Source organism: Rousettus aegyptiacus, unplaced genomic scaffold (genome assembly GCF_014176215.1).
Source record: "Rousettus aegyptiacus isolate mRouAeg1 unplaced genomic scaffold, mRouAeg1.p scaffold_m13_p_15, whole genome shotgun sequence".
NCBI classification, from domain to species: Eukaryota; Metazoa; Chordata; class Mammalia; order Chiroptera; family Pteropodidae; genus Rousettus; species Rousettus aegyptiacus.
Genome location: NW_023416290.1, coordinates 40660716 through 40679628, shown reverse-complemented (window position 1 = coordinate 40679628; position 18913 = coordinate 40660716). Strand labels below are relative to the sequence as shown.

The following is an 18913-nucleotide window of genomic DNA, read 5'->3' as shown; positions in this document are numbered from 1 at the left end:
CCTACGAGGCACCATGCAGGTGGAGACATCATTTTCTCACCCAGGAGTGACATATGAAAAGGATTATGTCAAGTGCTATTTAAGATATTAACAATCAAAAGGCCCATGTACTTATATGTGGCTGGTCGCTTCCTGGGAATTGGATTTCTTGATGGGGGGTGTACAGGGAAGCAGTCCTGAAGAATGCAGCAGTAAGCTTGGAAATTAATGATAACGTCTTTCACATCAGGATCGAGGGTCCCAGAAATGGGCTGGCTCTGATTAAGATCGCTTCTCCCTGATACTGAAAGTGAAGCAAAGCAGATATGATGATCAGGCTATTTGAATGTAAACAAAGTCATGGCAATTTGAAAATATTCTTTATATAGTAATGATATAATTCAAATATATGTAACAGGTATGAAGAAATTCTGACAAAATGCACATCTTATTGAGAAGCATATAGTTAAAGTATTTTTATATTTGAATAAATATTTTTATATTTGAAACATAAATAATAGAATGAAAACAAAATATCTGACAGCTTTCATTGTACTCATTTTCTCTAATTTTATGAAATAAATTTTGGAGCCATATTTAAGAGTGTTCATGTTATCTCCAAACATAAAATATAAGTTTTTAATTCAATTCAAAGCTTTTTCCAGCATAAATTTCATTTCTAGTCCTTTTGTTCAACAAATATTTCTTGACTTCTTCTATGTACAGGGCACTGTATAACATATTTGTCCATTAAACAATTTTCTCCTCCTTTAGACAATGCTTGGATGAAATAGTCACCTCTGCCTAATAAACACATACCCAGGTAATATAGGGTACTAGTGTTTGCTTCAAGGTGCCAGTCTCCATTCTTGCTAGAATTCCAATTCAAAGGATTTGAGGAGCCATTCCTCATATCAATAACATTAAACATATCAGGATTTTGAGAGAAGTTATGAGATATGATGACATAGTCTTCTTCCTATAAAAGGTTACAAAAAGTGACTTTTTATTTGTAAACATTCTGCATCATATATATTCATTTTGGTGACATATAATTAGCCTCTATATTAAGACTTAAGTTTTGGTTTTAATTTTTCAACTTACATTTATATTTTGTTTATTAACATTTTAGACATCTATAGCAATAATGCTAACTCATCACTAAGGCAATGAAAGCCTTTATATATATATCAACATGCACATATATGTATGTTAGATTTTGTTGTTGTTGTTGGGTGCACATATGTAGTATAAAGTAGAAGAACATGAATGGAAATGAAAACACGCAATTCAGGATACTGGATACCATTAGAGATGGAGAGTATGGAATGAGATCAGGCTAACCCATACAGGCTACTTCCGCTTCATCTAAAATGTTTATTTATTTTTAAAAATATTGAAGGTAATCATTCAAAGAATGTTAGATTCAGATGGAACTGGGTAGTGGGCACACAGGACTTGGCCTATTAGCACTTAATAAGTGTTAGTTATTATCACGATAATAGTAACAGGGCATAAGCTCAATACTATGAGAATATGGCAGAAAGATAGCTTACTTCTCATCCATAAACAAGGACCCTTTCTTGGGCTTTCTTCTTAGATTTAGGTTAGGTTGTGGAATGTTGTAGGCATATTGATGTAAGGCTGAGATGCAGGCTATTACTGAGTAATATGCAATCATAATTATTGGGAGATGGATTTTATAGCTCTTTGTTTACCTTAAATCCATAGAATGTTGAGGTATATGATATGTTGGTTATGTGATCCACATCTTTAAAATACCAGTTAATGTGCTTAGCATTTGGAATCAGAGCCATCCATCCAGACATATGAGTCAGTCGTTTTTTCTGAAAGGGAACAATGCTTGTGCCTGTAGGAGGACATAAAACAAATAATAGTAATCTTTTCCTCTAGAAAATTCATCCTTTTATGAACAAAACAAATATAAAATATTGGCCTAGTCTATGGAAGTTTAAAGAGGTTCATATAGCATTTCATTATTCATATTCTTAAGTCTTTGTTTGACTGAAGGCTCCAATGTTTAATATTATATTTAACTGAAATGTAAAATGGCTTTCTCACTTGGAATTTTGAACTGAGAAGGAGCTTTTATTCCTTAGGGAAAGAAAAATTGAAACATGACAATTACGACTATGATGACAGAAATGCTTAAATACATTAATTCAATTATTTAAATATCATTGTTCTAAAATAAATTACATTTCTATTCCTTTAATAATTTAATAATTGATTTGCAATGTATGCAAATGTAAGTTCTGATTCTTTATTAGAGTCTCCTATATTTGTTGAGTGAATCAAAATCTGCATACCAAGTATTGGTGAAAAGTTTGATTTAGAATTCTTGAGGAACTAGGCTATAACTAGACATACCACAAATACTGGCCACGATACCTTAAATTTTGAGAGTGATGAACTTGGACCTGAACTACTCGTTATGGGAAAATCTATATAATTTAGTAAGGCTTCGGTTATAAGAGAGTGCCTAACGACTTCAGTAGAAGATTTGAAAAGATCTCTTACAATATAAAGAAAAGATCTGTGATTATCTATATTCTGTTTTTTTCTCTCCTTTCCCTCTCTCTTTTCATCTCTGATCAAATTTTATGTGAAATTTCCAACCTCTTCCCTTATAAATTTAAGAAGAAGAAGCTAGAAGCAAGATTATAAAATAAATTGTCATCATTTAAAGGGGGAGGAATAAGGCAAAAAAATAAATTCCAGTATCAAGGGGGTACAAATTCATTAATTCTTAGGCTTATGAATTAGTTTTGAAAGGCTCATGAGCGGAGGCACTAAAACAGTTTCGAAAAATCTGCAATGTATGAGAAGAGCTATGATAATTTGGATCATTCAGCAAATTCACTCCTCTCTCCTCCTTCAGGGCAGAATAGATTGAATTCTTTGGTCCATGGGGATATTAGCAGAATTGACTTTTGCAAAGGCTTGAAGAGTGCTTGCTGGGTGAAGCTCGTGGTCGTGGGCTTCTGCATTAGCAATGAGATGAGGCTCCCCCAGGTACCTGCTCTCCCTTCAACCTGAGCCCTGCAATGAGCACATGTGGAGCAACCTGAACCGGGGAGGAGCAAAGCCCACTGGATCCTCATCTTGAAGCAGAGCCTCCCAGTCGAGCCAGGCCTAGATTAGCCAATCTAGCCCTCAGACATGTGAGCAAAAATAAATGATTGCAGGTTTCAACTATCGAGTTTGGGAACAGTCTGTGGCGAAGCAATAGCTGACTTATATAAGAGCTAATTAAAATCATCTGAAACCTCTTGAATTTATTCCTATTTTTGCCAGAATAAAACTCCACTGAAGTTTGCTGATACATGGAATTATATTTTAACCTGACGTTTCTTGATAATTCAGCTTCATAAGTAAAACTAAGTTTCATTTTCAAAGTTCTTTGTGTTTATCTTAAAATTTTTTCAGCTACAATCATTTTCAGTATATCGATTTGAAGTATTTTGGACTGAAATGCAGGTTCATGGATATTGACGTTCATTTAAAAAAATAGGATCATAATGAGTAAGTGTCTCAAACTAATTGGCTATCTGGTCTAACTTTATACATATATTCACTTAAAGATACATCATCATGTGTGTGATGCTTTGGTATGTGTATAAACCCTATTTCCCACTGATCTACTATAATTGTTGAGCTATTGATTCACTTGGTATACATATAAAACCAAAATAAGTGATCTATTTTTAAAGTTTTAAATTTTAGTAGTAAATCGTTTCAGTTGACTTTCGTGGAGAGAAAATAAAAATAGCCAAACTTGTCTATTGAAAGTTGATTTATTTTGATATTACATTAAAAAGCAGAGTGCCTGGCATGACGTTTTCTCTGCTCTGGAGTTTGGTGTGATCACTACAACTACTTGCATTATAAATCAGTACTTACGGAGTCCCTGCTATTTGCAATGTCTTGTGTCGGGCTTTGTGGGTGAAAGAAAGATAAGTTAACAGATCTTGCCCTCATGGTGTTCACAGGTTAGTAATTAAATAAAAATCTTAATTCTTGAAGGGAGTAGGCCAGAGGGCACATGGAGACTGCACAAGGAAGCTACAATCTCATGAATTCAGGGATATTAGACTTCTTTTATCAAAAAGCAAAAACACAAACAAGTAAACAAACAAAAAACTTAAAATTACAACTACTACCAACTCCCCCCAAAATGAAAAATTAAACGTATATGTACTTTGTCATGTTGTATGTTTAAAATAATTTACCTAGAAAGGTTGCATATTTCTAAGTGTTCTATAAAACTATCTTAAACTATTTCTTATCAAATACTTACGTGCAGTCTACTCACAGCTATGCTATAAAGTATTTAGAGAAAGGATTAAAAGTGTATTGTACATAACTCTTTTATGACATGGTAACAAAAACACTAAAATATTATCTCACCAGGGAAAAATAATTTCATTTGCTTTTGCTGTTTTGGTTCCTTTTTGTTTTTGTCTGTTGATTTTTGGTTCCTTTTTGTTTTAGCCTGTTGATTTTTCATTGGAAGAAAACATTCATGGATACTCTGCTTAAAATACTGTTTATTGTATCATGGTCTCTAAAAGTTTAAGTAACATTGCATTTGGGACATCTAGTTATGAGATAAAAAGGAATGATTTCTGGATTTATGTCATTAAGCCACTGAGACAGTGGGTGTAACTATAACTCAGATAGTGGGTATATGACCCTTTCAATTAAGTCTAATGACTTACATCATTATAATAAATGATGGAAATGGTGCTGCACACTTACTGTTTGCCCTGCAGATCTGCTGTCCACCATTCTCCACGGGTTTAGACAGTGGGAAGTACAAGGAGGAGAGAAGGAAGGAAGAAGCTGAAAACAAAGCACCTCCCCTGACTTTCTCCCTGTGGGGAGGTAGGGGGGTTCCAACATCTCTCAACCAAGGGGACACCTCTGTCAGGCAGCCTGCTTCGCATAGCTCTATGTGTGTCTGGGTTCCTGTAACTGTTCCTTCCCCTCACCTTTTTAGGCCTAATGTTAGTAACAGCACCTTTGTCCTATTTGCCCTTTGCAGAGATCCCTGTTCTCTGGATGCTGGAGATGCTGGTGGAGGATGCTGCAATGCAGCTGGGGTCCCTGGTCTCAGGAGTAATGGGTCCACAAGTGGCAGGAAGTAGCACTTAACCATCAGATATATAGGTTGTTTAATTAACACAATACCTATTGACCAGAGGAATAATCAGAGTGTTCTGATCTGTAGGAATTTCGGCTGACAGCTGATTGATCTTGGGGTTCCTGAAAATGAAATACGCGGTAGTGCACTAAGGTTATGCTTTGTATATATAGAAAGAAAAATTATGTGTCTTGGGGAACTAAATGCGTAATTCAAGTTACCCAAGTGGAAATTCACTGTTTCTTACCTATTTCCTAGATCCTAGCCGTTGCACAGACTGGGAGCACCCCTTTCTCACTGAGTGGGAGGAATCTGTGACCATTTATCAAGATACAGCATACTAAGGAGAGGAAACTGTCCAGACTTTCCAAGAGTTGTTAAATCCTGGCTATGAACTGATACGAATCCTCAAACACTTTAATGGCCACTGTGTTTATATGGTCTACCAGCCAGAGTGGGAGCTTATGAAGGTCAGGAAAGGGATTGCATCTCTGCTTACTCTCACAAGTGAGTCCAGTGGGGCCAATGGCTCATCTTCTGGTTATAGTAGGAATAGATACAGAACTCTGTGAGAACATATAGTGGGAATAAATATAGAACTCCGTTTGAAGGGCAGAACTTGAAATTCTTATAAGAAATATTTTAATAAGAGGGTCTGATAATCATGTATAGATTTCCAAAATTCATTTGGCATAGATTAAGATGCATGAGTTTAGTTTCAAATTGCAAGTTTCCACTTTGTAAATATTATTAAATGTGGATATTCTGATAGAGTTTTTAAGTAACATTATAAATGTATTTACAATATATTGAAGAAAAATACTTAAGGTTGACAGTACAAGAGGAGAAATAAGTGCACCTGGATTCTGTTGATTGTCTCTTTCTATACTTTTGGTTCCTTATTATATGCTTAGATTAGACCTTGATGATTACAGTTTTGCATACTGTTATCAAGAAGCTACATCATTTAGATTTACATTAAAAATGTAGAAAACTACATTCAGTAATGACCTGTTTAGCAAATCTTTATCAATGTTTTTCCTATTTTCCAAAATCTGCAGTCCACCAAAACAGTGTATGTGAGAGGAGATTAACTGTAGATATTTTGAATAATAACTCTTAGATAAATAATGGCTAAATGAATGGATGGAAAGGTAAAGAGATAGATATGTAGATCTAAGCCATTCAGAGCAAGCTAGGTCAGGTATAATGGGAGTAGATACATTTAGTAACTGGAAGAATTCCCACATTGGTTCCCTAACTAAAGGAGTGAGAGAAAATCTAGACAGGAGGGGCTGAATGAATACTCTAAACACCATGCCTCCCCACCTCTTTACCAAGATAAGAAACTAAAAGCGATTCCAAAATCTTGCTGGGGGAAAGGCAGACATTAGTGCCATAATGAAAGACCTGGGAGATGCAAGGATCAGAGTTCCCACCACAACTCATTTAACTTGCTGGTTTGGCTGGTGCCAATGCCAGACGAATCATAAATAATGTCAGTAAATTAATACAATCCAGTCAGGTAAAGATGTTAAGCACATTTGGTGTTCCAGATATAGTATCTTTTCTGAAACAAACTAGTACATCAACAGTCTCTGGCACTGGTATGCAGCTATAGACCTAGTAAATGCTCCCAGGACCCATTTCAATCAGTACAGATAATCAAAAGTATCTGCCTTCGGGTGCAGAAACAGTGGTATATACTTGTTATCTTGTTCCAAGGACTATATCACCCTTCTGCTCTGTGTCATAATATTGGCTGGCAGTTCCTTAATCAGCAGAATACCATGCCTGGTCCATGCATTTATTCAATATTCCTCACATGCACATTTTTGTTTGTTTCCTGCCTGGCTTCTGACATATAAATATTATGCTTTTCCAATATTCTAAACAATGAGTGACAGCTCAAGAAGATGATGATATAAATTGAGGAAAATATATTTAAATGAGTGGTTTAAACCATTCTATTCCACTTACCAAAAGAGTCTGAGAGAACCACGTCCTTTTCAAGCAGAGACACTGGAGAAGGCTTGTTGAAGGCTAGACGGTGGAAGCTGACGGAGGCATCGCAGACAGACCCAGGGAACCCCACACTCCACTCGGCTTCTTGAGTGCAATGAGAAGGGTCCAGTAATGAGCTGTGCGGAATGACTGTGTGTCCTTGGTGACCTAGGAAATGAACGCACATGACATAGTTCCTATTTCATGCTGTAAAACTAAAAAATCAAACTGTCTGCAACGTAAAAGTACTGTGACCCACAGTACTGCTAATAAAATTAAAATTAAAAGTCTTGGTAAATATTTTTGGGGGTGGCATGGAACAAAGGGACTTCATATGGGGGCTTTGCAGTAGACCCTTTGGTTAGAGAGTTAATTATGTATGTAGCTGAAACACCCATGAGAGTCAAAGTAGGAGATGAGAAATGGGATAAGTAACTCGGTCAGAGACACGCAGAAGAATTCAAATCCAGGCAGTCTAACCACAGAGCTTGTACTCTACACCAATGGACTGCCAACTAACATTTAAAATCTAAGCCAAATTAAATAAACTAATAAAGTTACACAAAGCTTTGTATATTAGAACCATCCAAGTGTTCTCCCCTTAAGGCCACCATTGGAACAGGAGACAGAAGTCAACAACTACAGTTGAGAACTCAGCCTGTTTGAATATTGAGACAAATCTTCCATCTTTCAAAGTCTTGCAAAAGTAAATTGTTAATATCTGTAGGTCACTCTCTTTTAAAGTATTATGCAGCTTCTCTCCCTCCTCTCTCTCTCTTCATCTATCTATCTCACTTGCTATCTTATTTAGACAAGTTTTTAGCATTAGAAATTTGTGAAAACACTGTTCTAGAAACTATTAATAAACTATGAACACAGAAAATATGACACACTCTGAACTTGAAATGGGAAAGAAGAAAATTTAACCTAGAGTTAAATTTTGAACTAATTCCAAATTCAGAATTTAGATTGGAAAGAGAAAGGTTAACAGCAGGCCTGTAACTTACTACTTCCCTTTAAAGTATTTGAGCAGACTATATCCAGTCTGTCTACATTGCTAATGTAAATAAACCTGGAATTTACACATTTATGGGGCATAACTGACTGGAAAATTTAGGTAGTCATGTAAGCAGTTTCTTATCTGTGTAATTAACTGAGTATAAAATGGAGGTCTTCTAAAATTGAAACGGCTTCATTTTGTAATCAATATTTCCATATGCATTGCTCAAAATTTGCTGTTAATTCAAAACCAAAGTGCAAATGCAGGAAAAAAAAAAACATACTTGGAGGCTGCATCTCACAGTTTGAAGCTCTTTCAAAAATAATGTCTCATCTGTGCCTAGTGTTAACCTATATCCTAAAGTCATTAGCAAAGTTTGGTACTGGGTAAGATCTGTGATTCACATGAGTCTGCTTCGGCGATTCAACTCTATGTTAATACAAACACAATTCCAAGGTATTCTATCAGAAATTATAACATTACCTGTAAGTGAACCATCAACATCGATCAATACTGCTTCATGTTCCCATCGAAAACCAGCCTTGTTTGGTGCGTGAAAATACTGGATGTCAACAAATTTTGCACTCCAACCTCCACATCTATCATTACAAACTCCAGTGATGGATGTCACTCCCAAAGCTACACAGTTGGGACGATCAAAGTTCATAAAGTGCACAGAAGATACAGTCAAGCCTTCACTAAATGGGAGAACCAGGCCTTTCGTTGTGCAAAATGCAGATCCCATTCCCAGTTCATCAAGATGACCCACTATTTTGGCATTTTTAATCACTGCTCCATTGGTTTCACCCCATCCTCCAACATAGGGAGCCAGGATCCTCTTGGTCTCAATTCCAGCCTCATAATTATTTACCATCACAAAGTTATGGAACTGAAGGGCGCCTCCATTGACCCATTCGGCTCCTTTCTGGCAATTCCAAGTAGTAAGTGAGTTAAATATTGCAGGTACTGGCACTGTAGAAATACAAGATCCTGTCTGCATGGGGAAATATTCTTCAAATATCCAAATTCCAAACCAACCTTGAGAATGAACAGTGTTGTTAAAGAATTCTCCAAGAGGAACTCTTTTTTGGCAAATGTTTCGGTCATAGGATGGGCCATCGGGGTGGTTGTTCATTCGGTACCAAAAGCCAAAGTGAGTGCCACCAGCAGCCGCATTGTGCCGTATGGTGTTGTTTGGGTTGGTAACCCAAAATGCAGCCGGAGTCACATCATCATTCAGAAGACTGGTACTTTGCTGTACAAATACTGCCAAGTTATACTGCAGGATATTGCCGTGTTCAATACCATCTTCTATAAAAAATGCTCCTCCCTTGATATCATATATGATATTCCTCTCGACCAGAAGGTGATGTGTGTTATGGATAGTAACAGCTCTGTTATAGGTCTGGTGAATTGCACAGCCTCTTACATAAGATTTAAACTGTAAATCTCCGAGCAGGTGCCAATGTATCGGATATCTCCCCAACCGAAAAGCCTGGCCAGCATGGAAGACCTGAAAAGCCCAGAGATCACAGCTATTTAGTGATCACGTAGACACAAACTTTATCTAGCTCATATTTCTTGTTTAAATATAATTTCCTACTTTATGTTATTTTAATGCATTTATACTTCCCAATTGTTCATGTTTGTCATTTGAAAACATCTGGCCCCCAGCCTACCTTGTTTTATTAATTATAATAACAGCCCGTAGCTGATACCGATGAATTAATGAATAAACAAAAGCCATCTTCGACTCTTCTGCTATTCACATTGGTCAATTACAAAACTTTTGTGCTTAGCAAAATAAAACCTCTTAAAAGAAAACACTTCTTTTCTCCTTCACTTTTATTCTTGTACAATAAGAAGCATTTCTTGAATGTAGAGTTAAGTGTCATATGTGCTTGATCACAGTCTTTACCACAATCCTATAAAGTAGCCATTTCCCATTAGCTTCATTTTACAGACTAACAAATGACATTTAGAAAGGCTGAGTATCTTGTTCATGGTCATAAGTCTTCATTTTAACCCGTTAGTCTGATTCTAGAGTCAGTGTTCTTATCGACCTCTCTGTTATAATTTCTTTTAATAAATCTCTGAACTAATTGAGTTTCTGTTCTAGAGGGGAGATAAAAAATAAACAAAAAGTAGATATAATGTCAGCAGCTATGAGTAAATAAAGGAAAACAGGGGTTTGGGCAGCTATTTCAAATAAAGCTGGTGAGGAAAGGCATCTTCGAGAAGAGAACATCTGAGGAGAACTGAAGTGAAAGTGTGAACTGTACAAGTATTTGGTGGAAAGGCATTTCAAGCAGAATGAACAAGTACAAAAACCTGGTATAGGAACGTGCTCGGCATGGTCTGGGGACACCAGGAGGCTTATGTGGCTGCATGGCATGAACTAGGGGTAAAGTCACAGGACATAAAGTCAGATGCCAGCTAGGGACGGATCCTGTGGGTCCTGTAGAAAGAACTTGGACTTTTTGTTTTAAGTGTAATATGAAGCCTTGAAGGGCTTAAACAGGGTGCAACAAGATCTGATTTATGCTTTAAATCTTTTACTTTGGCTGTGGTGTGGAGATTCTATTGGAGCAAGGGTAGAAACGGAAAGATCAATTAGGAGAAACACAATGGTCCAGGTGAAAGGTGATGGTGGCCTAGGTTAGGGATCAGGTGGAGGTGGTGGAAAGAGAGTGGATTCAGGATATAGCATCTTGTGAGCAGAGTGGATGGAACTTGCTGATGAATTTGAGGAGGGGTATGAGAAAAATAGAGAAAATTTGGCATGCTTAAAAGAGTGAATAATTGGGTGTATTAAAATGGTGCATCTCCTCTCCCAGATTATAAGTAGCATTTGGCAAACAGCATGAACTCAGTACACATTCATTACATGGATAAGCGTGGGAAAACTATTGTCATTTAATAACAGTGTTTCTTACCTCCACATATTCTATTCTTCCAGTTACCATGTTAGCACCAGGTACAGGCGCATGAAACATAATGCAGCCTCCAAACTGGTCACTTCCAATTTCTTCTCCAAACTTTCCTTGGAGACATGTTTGTGTAGCAAATTCACCTTTAAAAATGTTTTTAAAACATCATAAAGAAAAATTATTTCGAAATCCTCTAATTACATAAAGATTATTTTCTCATATTAAATTATATCATTTTATTAACATATAACTTTAACCTCATTCTGGAATATAAGTATTTGCATTCACATCATTTCCTCCTGTAGACAGTGAGGAAGGTAAGTACCATGTCTTATTCACCTTGCATTTCTTAAAGTACTTACTACCATATTTTTTAAAAGATAATAAATAATTGAATTGTTGAATTAAAACCAATAAATGTATTTTGTTTTATTATTCGTGAAGCTTTTCCCCAAGATTTGAGGATTCACATAATTAATACATCTTATACTTGTATAAGCACTAGAATATGCATTTTCTCACTTAATTCTTGTAACTGTAGTAAGAAGGGAGAACAGGAAGTATTCGTATTTTAAACTGAGTGCAACTTGGTTTAACGGACATTGTGAGACTTGATGCAGATAAACTGTGACAATGGAAAAAATTAAATGGAATAAGCATTGCTAAGAGAATCACTTAAAATAGAGTCAGAAGGCCATTAGGGAAGGGGGCCTTTGTACATCTTGTGCCTCAGTTCTTGAGCTGCTATTAAGTTGATAAACTGTTGCTAAACTCAGCTCAAAGCTGAGCCATAAACATCTTGGAGTCATAAACATCCTGGAACAACTGCTGAGAAGACACATATGGACTTGACCTTTCTCCCTGTAGTTTTCACCTGCCTTGTCTGCATATTGGAACAAACCAGTCCCTGTTAAGCTAGCCAGAGATCATTCATTTGCATACAAGAGTGACATTTTGTAGCTTTAGCCTTTAAATCTTGTATTTCTTTGTTCTCAGAGCAGTTTGGGTTGCTGAATCTGTGTCTCTGGAATTGTAATCCTTTGCTCAAATAAATACTTTTCATTCTTTATTACAGCCTAAACTTTTTCTTGGTTGACAACTGGAATCAGAACATAGGCCATCTGACATTGTATCGAATGAGCTTTGCCTAAAATATACTTCTCACTGAAGAAAAAGCTATATTTAAGCTATATCCATTATTCAACTACTTACAGGATTGTGATGGTATTAGTGATTACATAAAATATTTAAGAGACTTGTTAAATATATTGTGCTATATACAAGTGTACACACACACACACGCACACACATGCACAGTGGTAAACATCATTAAAGTTCACCACTATCCAGTTCTCATCCACTTCTAGGTGTACCAGGGTTTGCCTTAACTCTCTTCTTTTAAATGAAGCATAGCTACAAAATCAGTTCTGACTAATGGCCCCTGAGCAGAAGAGACACCTGCCACTTCAGGACCAAAGTAATTAGTTGCTGGTGCTCGACTCTCCAGCCATCTTGTCTTCTGTCTCAGAGACTATGGAGGCCCATGTTGAGATGGAGCTTCCAACGGCCTAGATCCTGGAATAATCACAGTGAGCAGAGTGCCCCTGTGACCCATACTGCACACCTGAGGATTGAACCTCTTTCATTTTAAATCACTGAGATTTGGGGCTTATTTATTAGTAGAGTACACCTTAGAACAGCGTTTCTCAAATGGGAGTAATTTTGCCTCAAGAGAATATTTTTACAACGTCTAAAACATTTTAAGTTGTCACATTATAGCTGCTAAAATTACCTGTGTCAAATCCTTCAGGACACGCTGGAATCTTGTTATTCCACTCTGCATTATCAGATCCTCTTATTAAAATGTTTCTTGTAAGAATTCCAACTTCTGCCCTTGCTTCAAACAGAGTCCCATCAGGAAGGGTGACAGTGATTCCTAAGTGTGTGTAATTCAGAGGATTACTTAGTGTTATATTTATGCCATCGGCTGACACAGATGCAATGGTCCTTTTTTCATTCTCTCGTTGACTGTGTCTATAAAATTTTAGCAAAAAAATTCAAAATTAATATAAATTAACAAATTATTTTGGTGTATTAGTTTTATGCTATGTTGTACACGTCTATAAAACAGGAAAATTTATTTGTCATACAATACTCTGAAGAAGAATTTGAAGATGGTGTTTTACTTTCTCAGAGCAACTGAATAAATTTTACAGGCACCTTTCAATGAAATATTTTCCAAGAGCTACACTTATTCATAGAACTTCACTAATTTCTGTAGAACTGTAGTCTAAAGATCTATTCATTAGAACACCCAAAGGTGGTATGGAAAAGGGGTTTGGGCTGGGTTCTACTGAATTCCTTTCGATAAAAGGATACAGAGATTTCGCTAGAAAAGGTTTTAAGAAGCATTTTTTTATGTTCTGTGTGCCTAAATACACCTTTCCTTCCTCTGTAATAATAGCTAACACTTATATAGCACTTATTTTGAGCCAAGTTCTACTCTAAGTGCTTTATACATATTAATTCATTTAATTCTTACAGTAATTCTGAGATAGATACTGATAGCATCCCAATCTCACGGAAACACAGAGAAGTGAAGTAGTATGGCCACAAGCCTAGTAAGTGGCATTAGTGGAAGATGGACCCAACAGATTGACTTTGAAATAGTATCCTTAACCAATTGCTTTACAAACTCTCAAATAGCTTTTACCAGTGAAATAATGAACCATAAATTATATTTGGTGGGAAACTTCTTGTTTCTTAAAGCTGAGTATTTTAAAACTGCTAAATACTAACCTTACTCTTCAATTTCATACAGAAAAGCTATAAATGATGACTTTCTAGTCTATTAGTAATCCCTGTCATTTTGCTGCTTTTTTATTTTGCCATTATATAATTAAAATCTCTTACAAGGACAGAAAAAAATCATCACTTATAAAGCTAAATATATATTTAACTCCTAACATCTGCAAGTCTATTTTTAACTTGGAAAATGGCAAACTCAAAATGCCATCTTGAATTTTAATTCTAAATTGAGTCACAACCTTGACATAATCTAGCTGTTTCTTGTCATAAATTACTATTTGTTCTCTGACATCTAATTTTGCCATTACCCATAATTTGGACAATAAAGCAAAAATAAAGCTTCTTTAGTTCCCTTTCCCCATCGATATTCTTGGTATAGCTATATTAGTTTTGCTCCTTTTATTTACTTGCTAAAATATATAATTAAACAGAAATTGAGGGTCATAAGCAGTTTCAATTACAAAATTAAGGTCATGTTAATCATCACTCATTCTATAATTTCTTTCCCTTTATTCAATCATTACTAACAATTTTGATCCATGGGAATCACTGCCAAGAATGTAAGATAACAAAGAGTTCACTAGCTTCCTTCAATCACATTTGTTAGTGACCCCAAACAAAGAAGCTCATTTACATTTTTGCATACATTAATGCATTTAGCTAAAGCTCTCAGTCAGAGGATTTCAAATGACTTTTAATATCAGAATGCTTTTTGTTTCAAACAAAATCTTACATGGGAACATAACTATGAAAAATAACCAAAATATTTTATTAGTACAGCAGTTCCTTGAATAACATAATTTCATTTAATATTGTTTCATTATAATAATGTTGATGAAATGCCATAAGAATTTAACTTTTGTTTATATTGATTAGCCCATGGCAAAACCAATGGTAAAACTGGTTTCATTATACATCATTGTACATAAAGTCACAGAACCTATCTGACTTTAAATGAGAACTTACTGTAAATATTTATTTCATAGGTTCAAATTAATACTCTGTCTTATGGTAAATTCAATCAATGAAAACAACACACCCGGTGAGCCAACATTTGGCAAATAGATGTTTGGCTGGTTATGATCTTTATCAGCAGTTTCAAATTTAAGTCAAATAGTTGTGGGCCTTCTGAATCATCCTTCCTTTGCAAAGTTAAAAAAGCTCTGCATATAAATCAGAATCATCAGGCCCAGAAGACATCATACCTGTGTCCTGTACTTGCAATTACAATCTTATCTCCTGGTTTCCATGTGACTGCTTCTTGTAAAATCAAAGTCATTTCCCCTGCCTGTGCAGTGTGAGCTAAACGAGTCCAGATCACAGGAACAGGCAGACCTGGAGCCAAGATATAAACAGTATCTCTTCAAAGTGTTTCCTTGGTTATTGAGAGCTTTATTCATATAAATATTTTCCTGGATTGATCGATTTGGGGACAGCTCATTTTACTTTAGCACTTTATACCTTTCTCAAAACAGAAACACTTGCTTTATAAAAGTAATAATCAGGTTTATAATAATGTGAGTAGGTCTATAAAGTTATAAAACATCCTTCTGCACCAATATACTCCATTTATGACAATCTTCTTTATATGAACTCAATATAATCATAGTGTGATACTATTGATAAAATGGGCAGAGGCCTATAATCTTTGTCGTTGTTGACAGAAATTGATTAAATTGATAATCTAGAGACAAATGAAATGTGTAAATATCTCAAAATTCCATTAGTGTATATATTTAACACAATACAGGACATTTATAATCATAAATGGGGTATCGCGATTATATAATCTAAATTTATAAGAGACAGATTATTGCAATACAGAAGACTTCAATGTAAAAAGGAACACACCACACTTCCTTTAAATAATGTCACCCTGATACCTCAAACATAATCAAAATTACTGTTATTTGCTAATTTTTCAGAATATAGTTATATAAAATTACAACTATGAATTTACAGCTATATTTTAGAAAGAGCCTATAGATAATCAGTATGAGCTATAGTCAGTGCTAAATTAGGCACATGAAAAGGAGTAAGGGGAAAGGCGTAGGGAACGCCCAGAAGAGCTTCCTCAAAAGTGACCTTGGTTGTCAGTCTTGGTCCTATGTAGGGCTGGCCTGATTAGGAAGGAAAGAGATGAAGAGGAATAAAAAGGGAATATATAAAGACAGGAGAAGCTTGGCGAGTTTTCATTTAGAGAAAGTTATGGGAGGATTATTACTGGTTCCACAACTAGTTCTTTCCTCAACCACCTTCCTGAACCCTTTTGTACCCCCCACCCCCACCCCCAGACCCGATGTACCATGCAGATCCAGGATGCCCTCACGCACAGCCAGCGTTTTGGCGCCATACACTGGGAGCTCAGGAGATCGCAGGTGCCCATGCAAGGTAATGACCGCCTTGTGTCGAAATGGCGATGCTTCTGTTCCAATCTGTAAGGGATTTCACAAGCATCATTCAGAAAGTTAAAACCCAATATCCACAATTCGAAAGCTGTTTTTCTTTCCTCCCTTCTCTTTCAAAAATGGCTTGTTCAGTTGTCAGTATCTTTCTTCCACAAGATGAACCTTAAATTTTCTAGTTAGCCAAATATACTATGCCAGAACTTTTGGAAAGTATACTGGTTAACTTCAGCCACATCTCTGAGCAATTTTTTTTTTCTGCTCTATTTCAAATTCTGCTCTATTGTAACACACTATTATCTTCTCATTAAAAGCATAAGAGTTTTCTGGAAAACTTTCCCCGCCCTCCCCCGCCCCCACAAAATGGATTTTATACTAATAGAGACCTATACATAGATAAACTTTGTGAGAGTCTGGTACAATTAACTGTCCATTTTACACAAAAAATCTCAAAAAGCAATGAATATATATATATCAAGTTCTCTCATATACCTGAAGAATGCCTCCATCTGTAATTAGAATATTTTCTGCCTGGAGCTCAATGTCAGCTTCATCAAATATTAGCATCCCACCTGTGAGTCATACAATTTTGAAATGTATCACAAAGAAAATTAATATCAAAAGCTATTTATTCAATTACACATTAAAATTTAAATTCTCATTTTTATCTACTATGCATTCCTATCACTATGCATGTCACTTCAGTTCTTTGGCGACACAAAATATAAAAACTTCAGACAAGACCCAGGAAGTAATAGAAAATCAAATCCCAGGGCAGATTTTCTCTTGACCATTTGTTATTTTAAATGCTATTAAGTAGTCAGCCACATAAATCCTAATTCTACAAACACAGGGCCACAAAATATAAGTTAAGAATGGAAACAATTAAGTTAAAGAAAAGCACTTTTTATAGGAACTATTATAACCCCAACATTAGCTCTGAATTTTTAGCCACTAATTTGCACCAGTAACATCTGTAGTCTGATTAGCATCGTTAAAGAATGTACTGAGATATCGTTTTTTTTTTTTTTTTTTTATGATGTAAATTTGTAGACAGGAAAACTTGTCCAAATGTCCAATAGTTAATAACCTCAAATAATTAAAGTACTGCTATTATCCCAGAACTTAAAACAAAAACAAAATACAAAGATCTTTTATCAGCTAAAACTACACAGAAAAGTTTATAAACTAAAGCCCAGAATGTTTTAATCTTGCCAATGATTATTTCTTTTAAATGAAATTGTAACAGTCTTGTTATTTAGCTTTCTATAGTAAAAACAGAATATCAAGAAGCAGAGATAACTAATAGCAAAAGCAGATTCAAAGGTGAAAGTGAGAATCACAACCTGAAACCCAAGGGGAGTCAGGGTGGTAACTTAATATAGAATTTAACAAATATTTATGATTTTATAACCCCTAGGACTCACTGTACCAGTGTTTTTCTAAATGAGAAACACCCCTTACTGCTGTTATCTGCTGCAAGTGTACAAGCATGCACACATGGGCATGTGCCCACACACAGTTACTGAAACAAGTTTTGTTAAATAACCTTTAGCTTTAAAAGATGCTTACTCGTATGAATGCAACATATTTTGATACTTTCTATTCTATTTCATTAAAAGATTCTGGTTGCAATACACTAAATAATTTCATACCACAAGTGGACTGTAATACTCAATTTAAAAACTCAGTACTATACTTCATATTAAAAACATAGCATAACTATAAATATTCACAATAATGTGTTTTGATTAAATTAACTTTAAAGAACAATTCCATAGGCAGAGTCTAATAAGAAGATATTTAGAAATTTACCCTGAATAAGCAACATTTTCAGAATAGGGGTATTTTGATCCAGCAAAATCGTCTGTCCTTTTGCAATGACAACCAGTGACCCTTCCTCTGGAGGAGACTTTCCTCCCCATGAGAAATTGGAAGACCAAGTGTCGACATAGAAAAAATCAGCATTATTCTGTAATAGAATGTGAGAGACTTCTAAATTTAGGTTTTATCAGAATTCTTCATTCAATTTCTCAAAAAAGAAAAAAGCTAAAACCTTAAACATTCCCATTAATAATGAAGTATAATCTCCTTTAAATATGTTAGTTTGTATGATAATAATAAAGTGAAAAATCCATTACCAATTACTTCACAATTAAATAATTAAAATTTGAAATAATAAAATTTTAGTAATAAGCAAAAAATCTATAACTTACTTTAAATTTATTACAGTCACAACTCGGTTATGTTTTTGGCGACATTAAAAAAGTAAAAAGCCATTGCCAATTGCTTTGCCTCCCACAGGCTGGTTTTCCTATTGGCTGTGGTTACAACACCCAGCAGCACCCTTACCTGTCTGGCCATGCCAATGCTTCCAACGGTGACATGCACTGGAGCCCACCCTGAAGGAGTGCGGGCGTTTGTCATGCAGATGATATACGTCTTGTTGGAATACTCAACATCACATTTGGCTTCAGCTATGGTGACTAGAACATCCTGCACGTTTTCACTGTAAAGAAAAAAGAGGGAGAATAAAACATTAACGATTTTCTCAGATTTCTAGGTCACACTATCGAACCCTTTTATTCATATTCATTATTAAAAAGACAATGATCTTACC

General features: G+C 35.5%; 1 protein-coding gene across 3 annotated transcripts in view; it reads right to left on the bottom strand.

Annotated features, from left to right (window-relative positions):
• PKHD1L1 (PKHD1 like 1) overlaps positions 1-18913 on the bottom strand; it is a 138887-nt gene that overhangs the window by 43406 nt on the left and 76568 nt on the right. For all 3 annotated transcript variants that reach the window (XM_036232973.1, XM_016158976.2, XM_036232974.1), the window contains 12 exons: positions 18646-18802; positions 18109-18265; positions 16786-16865; positions 16194-16323; positions 15094-15223; positions 12873-13114; positions 11087-11223; positions 8634-9663; positions 7127-7318; positions 1698-1849; positions 799-958; positions 112-283 (listed from right to left, as the gene is read on the bottom strand). In XM_036232973.1, the coding sequence (XP_036088866.1) occupies positions 112-283; positions 799-958; positions 1698-1849; positions 7127-7318; positions 8634-9663; positions 11087-11223; positions 12873-13114; positions 15094-15223; positions 16194-16323; positions 16786-16865; positions 18109-18265; positions 18646-18802 (2739 nt within the window). The remainder of the gene's footprint in view (positions 1-111; positions 284-798; positions 959-1697; positions 1850-7126; positions 7319-8633; positions 9664-11086; positions 11224-12872; positions 13115-15093; positions 15224-16193; positions 16324-16785; positions 16866-18108; positions 18266-18645; positions 18803-18913) is intronic.